The sequence below is a fragment of the Oryx dammah genome, unplaced genomic scaffold (assembly GCF_014754425.2).
Source record: "Oryx dammah isolate SB20612 unplaced genomic scaffold, SCBI_Odam_1.1 HiC_scaffold_25, whole genome shotgun sequence".
Classification (NCBI taxonomy): domain Eukaryota; kingdom Metazoa; phylum Chordata; class Mammalia; order Artiodactyla; family Bovidae; genus Oryx; species Oryx dammah.
In genome coordinates, this window is record NW_024070209.1 from 99059328 (window position 1) to 99077456 (window position 18129).

The following is an 18129-nucleotide window of genomic DNA, read 5'->3' on the forward strand; positions in this document are numbered from 1 at the left end:
AGAGTACTGGGGTGGGCTGCCACTGCCTTCTCCATTGGTAAGGTGCAGCTATCCCCAAAGGGTAGCTTCCTTACCTTTATGCTAGTCGGAATTCCATGCAAACAGTAAATTGTCCTGCGAGTCTTGCCCAACCACATTTTGAGTCCCTGAGAGCCTCGGGGACGGAAGTGGTGTTTCGAAACCGTTCCTCCGTCTGGCCCTCTTCCCTGTGACACCGTTATCTGTCCACGGCTGAGAGGCTTGTTGGTCGTAGCAAAGGCACAGGATGCAAAAGAAATTAATGTCTTCGGGAAAAGCTCTTAGAGCCACCCCCATTTTAGACAAAGCGTGTCCAGGAAGGCTGCCCCCAGGATGTGTGTGTTGCGATGCACCTCCAGGCCGTCTTTGGACCAGGCACCAGCATGCAGCCCAGATGAGGGCTGACAGGAGAGTCAGCACCGCAGGCAGGGCTCTCAGCCTGGCATGGTGGGAGGATGTACACACGTGCGGGTCATGAGGCTCCTGCGGCAGAATGCCGCAGCGCCCAGGGGATCCTCCCCACCCCCTTTGCTTTCAGGTCCCAACAGAGGAAAATGAAATCCCCGTGTCCTCCCGCAGCTTTTGGCCCCCAGGCTCTGAGGACAAAGCCACGTGGGGGCGGTTCTGTTTCTGCTCCCATCTCCAGCTCATGGGAGGTCATTTAAGTAAGCACCACTTGTTCTACCATCTGGACAGAGACAGTGTTAGGTCCGAACACGAGCAGCTGTGGAGAAATGACTCGTGACACAAAGAGGCTGCTGAGTGCCATTCTGCAGCCTTTGCACTTTAATCCTGGGTCTAAAAGCATGCTGCAACAAGGCTTATGCCTCCCCTTCTCAGAAAAGGCCAGCAGAAGCCAGGGAGGAGAAGGAGAGGCCCTCTGTAGGCCAGGTGGGCAGCGCCAGGGTCTGGACTTCCTTACTGCCCAGGACCCACGGAGACATTAATCCCCACGTGGTGGCTAGGGCTGCTGTTGGTCACCATCCAGGCCTCCTGCTCCTTCCCTCACTCACACCTGCACCATCCATTTTTTTGCTGTCCTGTGGATTGCACAATCCAGAGATCTCTTTCGCTTTAATTTTAAAAGGGAGGGCATCCTGGAACCACCCACCCCTGCCTCTGCCCGCTTCCATTTCCGGTCTGGTCGCCCTCCTGGGGACCCTCGTCCTTCCCTCCTCGCAGGCAGGCTTCTCTGCCACTAGGGGTCGCGCGGGCGCCTCTGCGCAACGGCGGGCGGGGGCGGGGCCGGCCGCAGGGGGCGGGGCGAGGCGGAGCGGGGCGGGGCCTGGCCGGGGCGGATGCTGCGATTCCCGGACCCACCGGAGGAGCCTGACCGACGAGTCTGAGTCAGGGCTTTCTGCGCTACCGAGGCTGCCTTCGGGAGCGCACCAGGAAACCAACGGTCCGCCGCTCCTACTGCGTCACCGCCCCTGGTTCCCGACCCCGCAGGGGCGGGAGGTGGGTCGCAGAAGGTTCAAGTGTCACTTCCCCAAATACTTGAACCAAGTAGCTGTATAAAGATGGGGCCGAACTGGACGGCGAGCGGTTCAGTGTTTCAGACCTGCGAGCAGGGTGAGGTCACAGAGCTCCCAGCCCTGAATTCTGCCCAAGAATCAGAATAACACCATCACGGAGACGGGAGAGAGCTCCCGGTCAGACCTGATATCCAAGAACCTCAGAACTGACATCTAAGCTGTAGCTGTGGCGTCGACCGAGTGCTTTCTTGCCGGCCTCTTGTCCTCACCCCACTACCCCGGAACCAGAGGCCAGAGAGGTGGCGACACGCGCCCCAGGCTGACCCAGCTCCCAGCTCCTCGGTGCTCGCGGTCCGGCCGGCCGGTGGGGGTGGTGTGTGTGGGGGGAGCAGTGTGGAGAGGGCGGTTCTAAGTGAGACAGGTGGAGACATTCTGCCTCTTATAGACTGTTAGAGACTATTCCCCAAATATGAGAAAAGCTCAGAAAGAACGTGCTGGCAACATTCTTCCCATACTAGTCCTTTACTGACAACCTGGACCTGCCTCGTCAGGACAGTCATAGGCCGCCTTGTTCCCTTGACCACCCCGTCTCTTGCCCGAGAACCCTGCCTTGGCTCTCTGACACCATCCTCCCCAGCAGAGAAGACATCAGGCTTTGCTCAGAACTTGGCGATGTCCGTAGGAGGAGCTGAGGCCACAGTGAGGCTGGGCATCTCATTGGTGGCCTCCCCTCCACCCCCTCAGCAAGTGAGTGGCACTTGGCATTAGCCAGGGCGCCCTGCTCACTTAGTATTTCACTCCCTCACCAACTGTTTTCCTACCTTGGCTCTAAAGAGCCTTAAGAAACAAAGAGGTCTGGGCACGAACCAGTCTCCCCTCCAGAAACCCGGGGTGAGACTGTCAGCGCTGGATATGGAAAGGGCCGGCCAGCACAGGCACAAGGCCCTCGCCCTTAAACGCGGCAGGCTGTCCTCAAGCTTCACACAAGCCAGTGATTATTCCAGCCAAGCTGCCAAGAAGAGGGTGGGCTTGAGCACTCGTGACACCAGACCACGAATGAAATGCAAACCTGCTGCAATTTCACAGCTCCCTCCATCCCCCCACGGAATGTAGGGTCCTCGAAATCCCAGCGTAGCTGCTAGCCAAATTTGCATGCATGAAAAATGTCCCAGACTAAAGGAGCTTCCCCAGAACCCTGCACTGAGTCAACCCAAATCCTGCATCCAAGGTCTCTGACAGCTTTTCCCCGGTGGGCCAGGGTGGAATTTCGAGCTGGCTGGGTCTGAGGCCCCTCTCCAGGCAGATGGCGCCGGGACTTATGTCCAGTTTACACCGTAAATCAATGACCTGATCAGAGCTCAGCCTCCAGCCCAGGGGACTCTGATTGCTTCCAAGACTGGGGTCACCTCTTTGTGCAACAAAGCAGTCCCGTGATACCGTGCCAGAAGTTACACTTTTATTTAACATTTAGAGGATTAACATATAGTTACAAGGTCAATATAAGCCTTCCAATGGAAGCACTTTATTTGGTTTAATTCCATCTCTAGAGACAAATGGGCAATTCCAGAACCTTTACAGTGGCAGTGGGCCGTTACAACACTGAAACGCCTCCAAAGTTTAGAATTAGTGCAACACACACTGATAAACCAAGAAGTTTAAAGGTGCTGGACACCAGGTTAAAATAGAATTCTGGATCACTTTTTAAAGTTGTTTTTTTTTTTTTTCTTTTGATGATATAAGCACAGGAGGCAGAGCCATTAGGAAGTATGAAATTGACTTTTCTGGAAAAATACTTAGCATCCATATAACCTTTTCATGTTCAGTAAACTTTTCCCCAGCAATTACAGATGTTACCAAAAGGGACTGAGGCCTCTGCACTAACTGCTGGAGAGACAGACTCCTCATACCCCAAAGCTTCAGGGTGTTCATGATAAGAGCCCAAAGGAAAATCCCATCCCAGATTACCATGCCTTTTTATTCTTTCCTATCCTGCAAAGGAAAAACTGGGTAAACGACAAGTTCCTCACTTTCTGTTTTTAAGTTATTTTCAGAGTACGTTCTTTAAAAATGAGTCATTCTTACAGCATAACAATATTCTAGCATCGGTGGAGAAATGATGGTCAGTGGATATGAGGGAAGGCTGAGAAAGCACATGGCAGAGTCCACGTTTCTACTCTATGTGAACTGCTCATAATAATATATAGACGATTTCACAGTAGGATTCCCAGAGTAAATGATAAATCTCAACTAGCCTATAATAACTTATTTCCTTGACTAAGCCCCAGCTGGTACAGCGCTCCCCTTTCCCCCTAGCCACACAGAGTGGCAGAAAAGCAAACACCGAGGTGAACATTGAAAAGCACTTCTTCTCCATTCTTTTTTGGACGCAGGTGGTACAGAGAAAAAGAAAGGCACAGGGGATACAGAGGACACCAGCATAGTCCATATCAGGTTAAACAGACATTTAAAAGAACAAAGTACTGCAGCGTATACCTTTCCCCCTAAATCGGAAGAAGTTAATCTACCCTGACCCCTAATACGAAAGACGCAATGCACATGCATTCCCGAGGCTCTAGAATCCAATTTTTTTTTTCTTTAAAAAAAAAAAAAATTAGCGTCCTTGTGGAGTGGAGAGCGGGCAGCTTGACTTGGTGAAATTCAGAAGTTCCTGGAGACGCCTGATGGACCAACCCTATGTGGGACCGCTGGGGCTGCACGGAGGAACCACGCGCCTGCTGGTTTGCAGGGACGTGGGTGAAGCCCAGACTCTTCCTGTCCTTTGGCATCCTGGCTTCGCCATCATCTGCCAAGACAGTCTTCTCTCGAGACTGAGGAGCCTGGGACAATGGGGCCGCCCCCTGAGTTAACAGAGGGGCCCCCAGACACCCACAGCTGCAGAGGCTCACTTTGGGGCGGAAGGAGTGAGAAGGGCCCAACGCTTGCTCCAACCTGAAGCCACTTCCTCTTCCCCCATTCACACTTGGCGTTTGTTCCCTCGTGGTTTCCTGTCACCAAAGGTTGACTGAGCAGCTTTGAGGCTGGTGTGTGGTCAACCCTGGTTTGCTGAGAGGGACCATTTTCCTACCCCTGAACCAAGACCCAACCCTCGGGACCTGTCCTCTCTGTACCGGTCCCTTCAGCTCCTGCCAGGTTTCCTTGTCTTAGATCGCAAGTGTGACAAAGCAGCGAGGAGGCTCAAGGTGACCATCTAGTCACCAAAAGCCGAACAACAGGGAAGATGCCTGACGGCACCCTGGGGCTTCTGATGGGATCCTTGTTCACAGAAACCCACAGTCCCAAGATTTCTCTTGACTGTTTCTGCACCAGGTAAGTAGAGAAGCTACACTGCTGTAAGGCGTGAGCGGCCCACTGAGTACGGGACCTCGTGTCTTCCTCAAAGATCCATGAGAGGAAGGAGATTCAGCTCAAAAGACAAACTCGATTAACTCTGCGTGGCCTGGAGAGTACACGCTAAAATGTGGAAGCTGCAGCCACAGGGTCACTTGGCGGACCACGAGAAGCACAGGGGCTTTGGTGATGACGGCACTGGAGTCCCAAGGTGTGGCCCTTGGAATTCACAGAAAGGGGAGAGTCTTCCTTTGGCCAGTGAGCTACTGCAGAGGCGAGATGCTCATTCGCGACCCGCGGTCCTTATTGATGTGTGGCCAACGGGGAGAAGGTGGGCTGGGACCTTCCTTGACCCCATGAAAAGGGAGGGGACACAGGCAAGACAGTGGGACTGGCCCAAGAGCTGGAATTTGACTTCAGGTGTGGACTTTTCTAGGCCACTGAAGACAGGACTGCAAACAAAAAATGTGTGTGTGTGTGTGTGTGTGTGTGTGTGTGTGTCTACCACGGACACTCAGGCCGTGAAACATTTCAAGGGCTGACTGTTTAGTACCTGGTGAGGGCCCATAGTCAGGAGAAGACCACCGAATACGCAATGGGCTTGGGGAAAGATGAGTATTTCCTAATGTAAGGGCCACATCAGTGGCTTTTGGGCACCCAGCCCACTGGGCGCAGGCCTGACCCTCCTCGCCCAGATTCGGTTCGTCTCGCTGGGAGACCAGTGGCAAAGCTTTCACGGAAAGGCACAGTGTGAACTGTGGGCGGGCCGCGTTGCGCCAGGTGGACCGAGGTCACGGAGCAGGGGCAGCCCGCCCCCTGCCAAGAGGCGGCCAGGCTGGGCCAGGGGCAGAGCCGGGCTCCGAGGAACATGCTGTAAGAAGGAAAGAAAAGAAGAGAGCGAGCAGCAGCAGGTGGGGAGGGATGTCAGCTTCAGGCCGAGGGGCCCAGGGCCACACAGCAGCCCAGGCCCAGGGCGTTCATGGGCGCTCAGGCCTGTGGAGACAAGCAGACCGAAGGGTTTCTCCTGGGAAGGCTCCCCGAGGCTCTGGCTCCAGGAACCACCTTTAGCAATCTACAATACAAAAGACAGAGAAAGGAAAAGACAGTTAGAGTGGAGGGCTGCAGCTCAGGGGCGGGCACTCCGCTTCTCAGGCAGACTGCACCACCCTGGACAGGGCGAGGGGAGGGGGCATTTTTAGAGCACTTGGTTACCACAGGGCTCGTCTGCGATAAGGAACTTTCACGGTTTTATCTGCAGTCAGAGCAGCTAGTCTTTCCTTCAGGGGTAAGAGAAAGCACCCGGAAGGCGGTGCACTGCCTCATGCCCCCCAGCTCATCTTTCCCATCAATCGAGCTCTGAGACAGAGAAAGAAACCAGCTTCCCAGAAAGATGTGAGGAGGCCAAGGACCCGGTTCTCTCTGTGACCGACACTCTCGGTTCCTTGGCAGTAAAAGGCAGCATCTTTGGTGAAAAGGAAAACCTATTGCTTGGTAATAAACAGTGAAAGTTCTTCATCTGGGGGACAGAAGAGAAACGAGAGACAGACTCCCGAAGCCCATAGGCGCACACAGGGTGAGCAACAGAGAAGGTGCCATCATTTAACAAGGGGGAAAGGGCAGAATTTTTCTTTTTTTTTAAAAAAAAGCATTTGGCTAGAAAACTCCCCATTATTGAAGATGAGAGGGTTAAATGCTTGGATTACACAGAATTTCTCGGAGAGGTGAAAAATCATTTAAAATACACAACACTGAGAAAAAATATAACGTTTATTAGAGAGGCAGATACGAGGGTACAGCTACAAGGTGCCACACAGATTCTTTTCTTGGAGGATAAGGAAGAGAGAGGAAACAGTCATGTTGGCCATATTCAAACAAAACTTACTCAGAACCCAAGTGTCTACAATAAACTCAAGTGCGGATCAGCCGGCAGGGGACCTAGCTACCAGTGTAACCGTCCTTCTGGCTCCCCCAGCGGTTACAAAAACAAAAAGGTCATTAGGCAGCAGAATCACCAATAAAACAAACAAATAAAAGAGTAAAATGTTAAAACAACGAATTCAAGTAATCCTTTTAGTTTTTCTATTGCAGTATATACAAATAGATTGGGGAGGGGGCAGTTATGGGCATATTTCACAGAGAGCAATTAAAAAAACAAAACAAAACAAAATCATAAAAGAGGACAGTCACAATTCAGTTGGCCCATGGAACTTCCTCTAGTCTAACTATTTTGGCAGTTATTAAATAGTCACTTGGCAGACGCCACACACACATATGAAAGTGCAGCGGCATTACTGACAGTAAGACAACTCCTCTTGAGTTGCAGGCATCAGAAAGCAGCAGCCCCACCCGGCTGGGCTGGGCTTAGAGGGAGGGCAGTGTTTGTGGGGCAGGCTGAACAGACTTATGAACAAGGTAGGGAAAGGAAAGAGTCTACATCCATTATTAGCTTCTAAGTGTATCTCTGCATAAAAGGAGAAAACTTTATACACAAGCTGAGATTTTGCTACTTTTGACAGATTAACTGTTAGAAGAACACAAAGTGTGCTTTGGGGGTGGGAATAGAAGCTCCCAACTCTTTGGGAATTGTTTCAAGACTTCTCCTAATCCTTTGCACACCGACTTAGATGGAACTGAAACTAAAAAATATCTTCTGCTGCTGAGTCACGAAGACACAGATTCATCTGGTTGAAGGTACGGAGACATACCAGCTAAAATAATGATCATAATTTATGTGCCCAAATCGACCTACCCATATCCAAAAGACAGTTGAGCTATTTCCTGAATTAGATTTGCACAGCTCTAAAGAGGAGGGGAATAAAAGCAAAATGAACAAACAAATAAAAAAATCAACTGACTTCATGGCATGCCATACTTTTCAAATCAAGCTTTAAAAAGCCTAATGTTGCCTTGCCAATTTTAAGACTTTTTTTCAGTGTCTAGTTTGTCTTCTCCAATACTTCACAGTCTGGAAATGAGTTCATCCTGGGTTTTAATGTCTTAGGTATTCACTTGGTTACATGCCCAAGGCTGTGACCACCTACTGTTCATGAAATCCCCATGGGTTAAGGGCCAACTGATTTTCCTTGCTGTGGTAGTTAAAAGGAAGTGCTGAAATGATTCTCCTGAGAGATCTGGGGCCAGGATGGGTGGTTTTAACGATACTACGGCAGCAAAGGTATAATAATGCAAAAGAAATTTAAATGACAAAATTATACTAAAAAAAAAAAACTGGGCAGGCCAGTGTCAGTTTCCTGTTTTTGATACTGGATCACAATTATGTCAGATGTAACCACTTGGGAAAGCTGGATAAAGGGGATCTCTCTACTGTCTTTGCAACTTCCTGACAGCCTGTGATGATTTAAAAATTAAAAGTGTTTTAAAAATCAGGCAGTCATTAAGTAAAGGTTACTACATTCTATTTTGGTGGCCCTTAAAATGTTAGCTGCCCGGTCGTGTCCAACTCTGTGACCCCATGGACCGTAGTCACCGGGTTCCTCTCCAGGCAAGAATAATGGAGAGGCCCTTGGGAAATGCAGAAGAACTTTCTGCTAGAATCTGCCACAGGCACCCATAACTCCTGCCAGGTCCTAGACCCTGTAATGCATTGCTGTCAGTTTTAAAATCAGCTTTAAATTGACCCGACCTTCTAAAAGGAGTCCATAGTGTAGAAGCAAGGAGCTGATTTCCTATTTTAAAGTAGGAAGGACATGAATAAATAATTTTCAAAGCCAAAGAAAAAGAGAATCTCAATCCTATACCTTTACTCTGACTCATTTTTAGCTAGTTCTTTGTGATCTCAGGGAAGATTCTAGACATAAGCACAACCACTGGGCATGTCCCCAGTTTCACTACCTAGCCTGCCAATTTAAAAATGCAAATCCCCATGTGACCCAGATTCCTTTAAGATGGTGAAACATTTCATTATATAATTAACCACTTTATGGTTATTATATAAAAGGATCTAGAAGTTCTAAAATGATTTTCAGTAAATAGACACTTTGGGGCTTAACAATGCCAATGATTAAAACACAAACCAAAAGAACTGTAAGAAGTGATGTGCTGGGGTCTGTGTGTTGCTTACAAGGGTCTATTCACAGCACCACCTGGGCACAAAAAACCTCCAACAGAACAGAATGAAGAGAGTTGTTTTTACATAATTTATCTAAACAGCTGTAGCACATCTGATCAACTCTGTCAACTGGCAAAAGAAAGATCAGTAGTCATATGTGAAAACCAACTGGTTGAAAGACCAATGTTTTCCATGATTCAATTGGTTGTCTAGGATCATATCGACATAACCACATAACACGGTGCTCTAACAATGATCTTAAACATGTTTAAGGAAATATACACACTTTCGGTACCAACATCATTCTTTACTTACGCTATTCTTTATTGATGACTTCCTTCAAAATGAATGACTGTAAAACTTAACAAACTAGCGCAGTTCAGTTTTTGAAGTTATACACTGTAACATTCTAAGCTGGTTCACTTTCTGGCAGACACTAGTTATTAACGAGAGCTGAAGTCTTCCGCACTCCTAGGACGTGCATGGACTTTTAGATTCAGAAATACGAATCAGAAGCTAGAAGGCAACTTTTTGGTTATCTACAGTCGCTGCCCCAAGAAGAAATGTTTATCAGATTTCAAAGGACACCGTTGTAAATTGGCAGTTGGCAGCTTTCCACGGAAAATGTCATAAGCAAGTGAGACCAAATCATCATCAAAACCAGCCCAGGAAATTCAGGCCTAAGATGCCTGAACATCCACCTTGAGCCTAAAAGAAACACGCACCGTGATGCTCCCCATCCAGTCTTTTGAAGAACTGCCTGTAAGAGTCATGATTGTGGGGAGAAACAACTCCAATTTTAAAGTTTTTTGTGTTTTTTTTTTTTAAAGTTGTATTAAATATAAGTCTTAGCACCTTTGGCATTTTTGTCCAAATAGACTTCGACGTAGGAAGTGGGAACATAACCCTCTTCGTCTTCATTTCTCCGAATTCGGGTCCACCCGTCGCCCTTGTCTTCCTCTATTACGAACAGTGTCTCTCCTTCAACTACTGAAATGGTTCCTTCATTCTGACCTGAAAAAGCAAAGTCAGAGTAGCTTAGGTTTCTTGCCAAATCTGGGTTTGGAGCAGACGGCGAGTCTTGCAGTACAGCTGGAGAAAAGACGGACGCTCTCCTCCTGTCCAGAAGCTGCCAGGCCCTCACCCTGCATCACAGTTCTCTAATTCCCCATGGGAGCCCTCTCTTCCCTGCCTCCCAGAACAGGAGGTATCTCCCCCAGAGGAAATCTTAGGTCCTCTTCTCTACCCTCCCCTGAAGGTGCTCCTTTGGCATCAACGACACCTCTTTACACAGCACCCCCACTTTTCTTTCTCCCGTTCTGGTTCTTATCTGAGGCTTAGGTGCCACCATGCCTTCTTTCTGAAGCCCATTTCCACCCTGATGGTGCCTGGGCACCAGGGACACAATTTGGGTGAACCTGGACTCACTGTTTTACCTCCCAAACTAGATCCTCCTCTCACTTTCCCATTTCAGCGGACATCTCCATCGTCCCAGGAACGCAGCTTCAGGGATCAGCTGTGGGTTCCTCCTTGCTTCGTTTCCAACTTCCAATCAGCCGCGCATCTGAGCGTTTTATTGGCTGCAGCATCTCTGCATCCATCCGCCTCCCTCCTAATCAAGGCCCCCAATAACATTCACTAAGATAATTTCACAAGACTAGTCACCACCGCCCAAGCAGTGTCCTGAAAGGCAGACTGTTTAGGGGGTTGTTAATAGTGGTAACTGTGGACGCAGGGGGAGAGGGATGGTGTGGACCGGAAGTGACACTGGGAGCACTGAACCTCGGGCTTCTCGTCTTCGTTTTGTCACAATGATCGTTTAGTTTATCAACGGCTCTAAAAGTCCTACGGTAAAGGGAATTTCCTGGCAGTCCAGTGGTTAGGGCTCTGCCCTTCCACTGCAGGGGGCATGGGTCTGAGCGCTGATCGGAGAACTCAGATTCTGCAAATCAAAGAGGCAAGGATGAAAAAAAAAAAGTCTTACAGCAAAGAAGTTCATTTATCCCAGGGTTTCTGAAAACGATCTGAGCTCCGATTCCTTCTTTCACAGCATCCTTACCAGCATCCTGCAGGACGCTGTTTCAAGGCTCATCAGTTTGGAAACCTCGAGGTTAGGCTTCCTAAGCATTTGCCTGTCTTCTAACTGATAGCACACGTATGAGAATAAATGTCTACGGTACAGCTCTGCTTGTGTCAACAACATGCTCAAATACTTTCTGGAGGGCCTCATGTTTGCCAGATAAGAGCCAAGTGTTTCTATTACCCATCCCCCCCACTGGCCCCAGCCCCCTCCTCGTCTTATATTCCACTATTATTCCTAAGACACCTGAACTCCAGGCACACAAACCCCATGCTTTTCCTGCTCCATGCTTGGCAGTGCCCATGCCTCTGACACCCTGCAGCATGGTGAGTTCAGTGGATAAGAATCCACCTGCCAATGCAGGGGACACGGGTTCGATCCCCAGTCCGGGAAGATTCTACATGCCACAGAGGGGCTAAGCTTGTGAGCCACAACTATTGAGCCTGTGCCCTAGAGCCCAAGAGCTGCAACTACTGAAGCTCGTGCCCTCTAGAACCAGTGCCCCACAAGAGAAGCCCCCGCAATGAGAAGCCCTTGCACCAAAACGAGAGAGGAGCCCCTGCTCGCCACAACTAGAGAAAGCCTATGAGCAGCTGTGAAGACCCAGCACAGCCAAAAATAAACAAATCCCCTCAGGGAAGGGGTCATAGCCTCGTGTGGACCCCCCATCACTCCGTCCCTCTCTTCTGCTGAACCCTTCTCTATGTGCGTCTGCTTTATTTCCTCCCAGGGCGGATGCCAGACCACACCACCTGCCTCCCACGCTTTCAGGGGTCTTTGCAAGACAGGAGCTCCATAAATATTGAAGGCATGGATGAAATAATCATTCCATACTATCTGCTGCGATTAAGCTCACTGAAAGTTGGTCAACAGTCTGGACCCAAAGGTAAAATACACAGCCCTCAACCAGAAAGAAATCAGAATCACAGATACTAAGAGCAGAATGAAAGAGGAAGAGAGGAAGGTACTGAAGGAAGGTTCTTTTGAAGCCTCTTCCTGAAAGGAAGGTTCTGAAGGCTTCAAAAGAAAGTCTGACCACAGAAAGAGAAGAGGGATGCAGACAGTCGGTGTTACCTTCAAATGTGTAGAGGGCTTTACATGTCCCTATGGCAGGAAGGGGCTCCTCGTCGTCAAACTCGTCGTCAAAGTCTGTGGCCAGCACCTTGACCTCACTCTCCTGACTCTGCTCCTCTGTGTAACTGCCATCGGGGCTGCTCAAGAAAGCAAAACACACAGCAACTATAGCAACTGACCCCAGCAAGGGCCAAGTGCTTGCAACTCCGGAGTGTTGTAACCAGGGACCGCCCCTCACCCCGCAGGCTCCAGCACCATCCACGGGGCATCAGACAACTGCACTGTGGAAAAAACCACAGGCCAGTCATCAAAGACACATGGGACCTAACAAGGACCTTGTGCTCGTCTATGATTCCAGAATCGGGCAGTAAATACAAAGCCAAAAAAAAAACACCAAAAACAAAAAAACCCCAAGCAAGCGCTGTACAGATACTGTACCTCTCCCGATCCTGCGCGCAATTGTTGACCGAGGGGGCGTTCTGCGCCTCGTACATCCCACTCTGCCGACGGGCCTGGTCGCTGCGGGCTGGGAGTCGGCCTTCAACCTCGGCCAGCCAGGCCTGCAAAGAGAAATCAGGAAAGACTCTGGTCTGAGCTCAGCTGAGGGCCTGACCAAGCAGGGTTCAGGCCCCTAACCTGGGCTTCTGGTTGGTCATTGAAGCCGACTGGAGAAGGACCACGTGGCGGGGGTGAGGAACCTCCAGTCTGTTTGCCCTGACTGTATAAACATACTTGAAGGCAAAGCTGGAGATGTACAAGCACAGACTTACATTTAACCATTGCTCATAAAGTGGCAGAAGGACACCAGCCTGGCTTAAACTCTCGGGCTTTCATTCATTTACTTATTGCGCGGCATGTGGGGTCTTAGGGCTTCCCTCGTAGCTCAGCGGTAAAGAATCTGCCTGCCAATGCAGGAGACACGGGTTCAGTCCCTGGGTGGGGAAGAACCCCTGGAGGAGAGCACGGCAGCCCACTCCAGTATTCCTGACTGGGAAACCCTATGGACAGAGGAGCCTGGTGGGCTATGGTCCACGGGGTCGCAAAAGAGTCAGACACGATTGAGTGGCTAAACAACAACAACAGTATGAAAATCTTAGTTCCCAGACCAGAGACTGAACCGATGTCTGGATCCCTGCATTGGAGTCTCCACCACTGGACCACCAGCAAAGTCCCCACGACTCAGGCTTTTTAAGCAGCTGTATGACTTCTGATAAGTCGCATCTAGTTCCCCTGGTTCCAAAAGTTCCGTGACCATGATGTCACACTGGGAACCGTGAGGGTCCTGCCACACTTAAGCAGTGACTCAGTTTAAAACCACACTTCCCCTTTTTTTTCCCCTTAGGAGCGTAATGTTTTTTTTTAATAGTGAAGAAACCTTGTACACAGGAAATCAAAGTAGATCAACTTTTCTTCAGCAACCTTTGAAATAGTGTAAAAATGGCAATTCTAATGACCAGAAAAGGACATTTCTAGGTTCTAAAATCTCAACCAATAATAACTTACTGACAGATTCTAGAAAGAATGAAAAAAAGTCATATTTGGCTTTTCATGGCTAGAAATAATCTATTTTGATCAGAATGATCAGTTACCAATTTATTTTTCTAGTCCTTCCATTTTAGGGGTCGGGGGAGAAGCCTTTTGTTCACAGCTTAAAAGATTCATTATGTATATTTCTTCTTCGAGTCTCATGTGTGTTTCCTGCTGGTTTTCATCTTTTGATAATGGGTCCTTTGAAACAACAATAACATATTTCAATGGTTTCCCCCCACAACCCAGAAATAAACCCTTGTATTTATGATTAATTGCCTTGTAACAGCGAGTTACAAGCTGTCTTGAACAGCCAAGACAGTTCAAGGAGAGAAAAGGTCTTTTTGACAAATGGTGCTGGGACAACTGAAAAAGAATGAATCCGGAGCTGTACGTTTAACCATGTACAAAAATTAACTCAAAACGAACCAAACACTTGAACATAAAAGGGAAAACTACAACATTTAGAAGAAAAGATAAGCATAAAGGTTTGTGATCTTGGATTAGGTGCTGGTTACTTAGTTATGCCACCAAAAGCACAAGTGATAAAGAGAAAAAAAATTTTGGTAAATTGATTTCATCAAAATTAAAATGGTTTGGGAGTTCCCTAGCAGTCCAGTGGTTAGCGCTCGGTGCTTTAACAGCCGGGGCCCGGGTTCAATCCCTGGTCAGGGAACCAACATCTTGAAAGATGTGGGGCATGGTCAAAAAAAAAAAAAACAAAAAAAAACTTTTGTGCTTCAGAGGACATCTTGAAGAGAGTAGAAAAGCAATCCATAGAATGGAAAAAATATCTGCAAATCATAGATATGAAAAGGAATCGCATCCAGAATATATTTTGAAAATATTTACACTGATACCAAAGCCAGACAAAGACCCTGTAAGACAATTACAAATATTAATGGCCTTCTTAAAATTATCTTTTTGATTCACTGAGATGATGGACAACTGTATACTCCCGATTATACCCACTGTCAACACAAGGTGAAACAGAACAACTTGAGTGAATTTAAGTGAAACACTTAAAAAAAACAAAAAAACAAAAAACACCCGTATATAACTATAACCTTAAATAGTGTCCCCTTTAAGGGATACCATTAAAACAGGACACGCTGAAAAGCAGAACACCAAATGGATGACAGTGTCTTTTTCCTTTCATCGTAACTCATGAAACACCTGACTTTTCCAGCTGCATCCCTCACAGGGGAAGAAATGCTGGCACTCTACAACCTCACGCGTCCCATGACCCCACACCTACTTCTGTTTCTTTTCTTTTTTTTCCCCCCCAGCAAAGCTTTTCCACAACAGCTTTTTCCTACCTCAAATTTCTGGGTCTCTAGTCTCAGCTTCTCTATATTTTGGCTGACTTCTCCTAATTTGTGACCCAAACTGGCGGAGTCTCCCATTTGCGGATTCTTTAGGTAGACGTCTTTCATTTTTGTGATGGCATCTCTGAAAAAGAGAAGGGGCAGAACATGGCCAAGTTAATGCCGCTGTTAGATTTAAAGCAAACGACTGACTCCCTGCCAGGCGGGGGACTGGGCGGTGGGGTGGACAACTTTACTGAACTTCAGCAAAAGAAACTCTACACTCATCACCCAACACAAGACCAATGACACCAGCTGCATTGTGAGTCACAGGAAACAGTTTAACCAAAATATAGAAAGAAGTGGAAGAGAATTTCTGTGTCTTCACTACCCCTCCACCTGCCTGCTTGCCTCTGAGCCCACACATCCCGCTGCCACTTGATGGGCACCACCCACTTGCCCAGTCCACATACCCTGTTCTATCTTTTATGTATATATGTACACACACACACACACAGGCCAAGCTGGGCGGCATGTGGGATCTTATCTCTCTCATTGTTGTTCACTCGCTAAGGGGTGTCTGACTCTTTGCAACCCCATGGACTGCAGCGTGCCAAGCTTCCCTGTCCTTCACCATCTCCCAGAGTTTGCTCAAACTCATGTCCATCAAGTCAGTGATGATATCAAACTATTTCATCCTCTGCCGCCCCCTTCTCCTTTTGCCCTCAATCTTTCCCAGCGTCAGGGTCTTTTCCAATGAATAGGCTCTTCACATCAGGTGGCAAGGTATTGGAGCTTCAGCTGTACGTCTGTCCTTCCAATGAACACTCAGGGTTGACTTCCTTTAGGATTGACTGGTTTGATCTTGCTGACTTGACCATGGATTGAACCTGGGTCCCAAACATTGGAAGCTCAGAGTCTTAAACCACTGAACCACTGGGGAAGTCCCATCACTCTACTTTCTTTTATTTCCACTGCATGTATTACTTCCCAACATTACATATCTTGATATTACGCTTATTGCTTATTGTCTATCTCTTTCTCCTAGAACAGCAGCGCTCTGAGAAGCTCTCTGGGCTCAAGCCCTTTTGCTAACATGCTACAACCCCAGTAGCCAGACCACACCTGGCTCACAACAGATGCTCAACAAGTATATGACGTCCCCAGGTAGTGCAGTGGTAAAGAATCTATCTGCCAATGCAGCAGACGCAAGAGACGTGGGACGAATTGTGTGGTCGCCCACAGTTTCACAAGTCGTCTCTTTACTTCATGACCTATACCTTCAACTACTGCCCTACTTCTCAGTAAAACTTCTCAAAAGAGGTGTTTAAAGCCATTATCTCCCATTCCTCTCCTCCAGATCTCTCCAGAGGTTTATCATTTTTGTTCATCTTTTGAAGGAACCAACTTTCGGATCTGTTCATCCTCTCTGTTGAATATGTGATTGTATTTCATTGATTGGTACCCTTTCCTTTATTATTTATTTCCTTTTTTCCATCTTTTTTGGTTCAATTTGTTTCTAATATGTATCGAAAGTTGTCAATTTCCCTTTATGAGCATTGGCTTTAATGACATCCCCAAATGTAGGTGGAGAATGTGTGTTAAATTCTGTTTCACGTATTTTCGAATATCTATGATGATTTCTTCTTTAATCTATGTGTTATTTAGAGCTACATTCTTTCCTTTTTTAAAGCAGTAAGAACAGATTTTATTCAAAACTAATTGCAATTGGGGGAAAGAGGAAAGTGAAAAAGCTGACTCGAAACTCAACATTCAAAAAACTAAGATCATGGCAGCCGGTCGCATCATTTCATGGCAAACAGAAGGGGAAAAAGTGGAAGCAGTGACAGACTTTATTTTCTTGGGCTCCAGAATCACCATGGATGGTGACTGCAGCCATGAAATTAAAAGACGCTTACTCCCTGGAAGGAAAGCTACGACAAACCTAGACAGCATATTAAAAAGCAGAGACATCACTTTGCCAACAAAGGTCCGTAGAGTTAAAGTGATGATTTTTCCAGTAGTCATGTGAGAGTTGGACCATACAGAAGGATGAGCACTGAAGAACTGATGCTTTTGAACTGTGGTGTTGGAGAAGACTCTTGAGAGCCCCTTGGACTGCGAAGAGATCAAGCCAGTCCATCCTAAAGGAAATCAGTCCTGAATATTCATTGGAAGAACTGATGCTGAGGCTGAAGCCCCAATAGTTTGGCCCCCTGATGCAGAGTCGACTCATTGGAGAAGATCCTGATGCCGGGAAGGATTGAGGGCAGGAGGAGAAGGGGGCAACTGAGGAGGAGATGGCTGGATGGCAGCACCAACTCAATGGACATGAATTTGAGCAAACTCCGGCAGATAGTGGAGGACAGAGGAGTCTGTCGTGCTGCAGTTCAAGGAGCTGCAAAAGAGTCGGACACTCTTAGTGGCTAAACAGCAACAAAGCTGGGGCTTCGCCGTCGCGTGGGCTCTTCTCTAGTTGAGGGAGTGGGGACTGCTCTCCAGTTACGGTGCATGGGCTTCTCTTGCTGCAAAGCTTGGGCTCTATAGAGCACAGGCTTAGTAGCTGTGGTGCATGGGGTAGTTGCCCCATGGAATGTGGGGTCTTCCTGGACCAGGGATCGAACCCATGTCTCCAACATTGGCAGGCAGATTCTTTACCACTGAGCCACCAGGGAAGCCCTGAAGTTGATCCTTTTGAACTGAATAGTTTGGAGGGAGGGCGGTTATTTGGCTTGAAAGTCAGTCTTCTCACACCCGTTTCCTTCTAGTTGACACCTGCATGGTCTGTCATTTCCCATTCTTTATTTTCAACCTCTCTGCACCTAATGAGCTGGGTGTGTCTTTTGTAACTAGCACACAAGTGGTGTGCCAGTTTTAGGTTTTTGTCCAGTTTGAAAATCTCTTTTAATTGGAACATGCAGTCTGTTCACATTTAACATACTGATTCATTTTATTTTACAAACACTATGCCAGGCACTGTCCTCAGCCCTTGAGGTACTCTGGTACACTTAATCTTCATGCGGGCATATTAACTCCCTTTTCATGATGAGGAAACCGAACTACCAGGAGGTCAAGAATCTTGTCCAAGGTTTGCAGACGAAACAGGTGGAGCCAGATTGGAACCGGGGTGTCTAGCGTGTTTGGTATTTTAAATCTTCCACCCTAATTTGTGCTTTTGATTTGTCCTGCCTATTTTATATATTTTTTTCTCTCCTATCTTGCCTTTTTGGA

The 18129-nt window shown here is 47.8% G+C and overlaps 1 protein-coding gene across 16 annotated transcripts in view; it reads right to left on the minus strand.

The window, feature by feature from the left end:
* Nucleotides 1–2927: 2927 nt before the first annotated feature.
* The window catches only part of FNBP1 (formin binding protein 1), a 138447-nt gene continuing 123245 nt past the window's right edge, over nucleotides 2928–18129 (minus strand). For 8 of the 16 annotated variants that reach the window (XM_040225387.1, XM_040225385.1, XM_040225383.1 and 5 more), the window contains 4 exons: nucleotides 14911–15043; nucleotides 12503–12624; nucleotides 12065–12201; nucleotides 6591–9924 (listed from right to left, as the gene is read on the minus strand). In XM_040225387.1, coding sequence (XP_040081321.1) covers nucleotides 9746–9924; nucleotides 12065–12201; nucleotides 12503–12624; nucleotides 14911–15043 — 571 coding nt within the window. In that variant the 3' untranslated portion in view covers nucleotides 6591–9745. Of the gene's footprint in view, nucleotides 5914–6590; nucleotides 9925–12064; nucleotides 12205–12502; nucleotides 12625–14910; nucleotides 15044–18129 lie in introns of those variants that run through there. The other 8 variants (XM_040225386.1, XM_040225384.1, XM_040225381.1 and 5 more) reach the window with 3 other exon arrangements.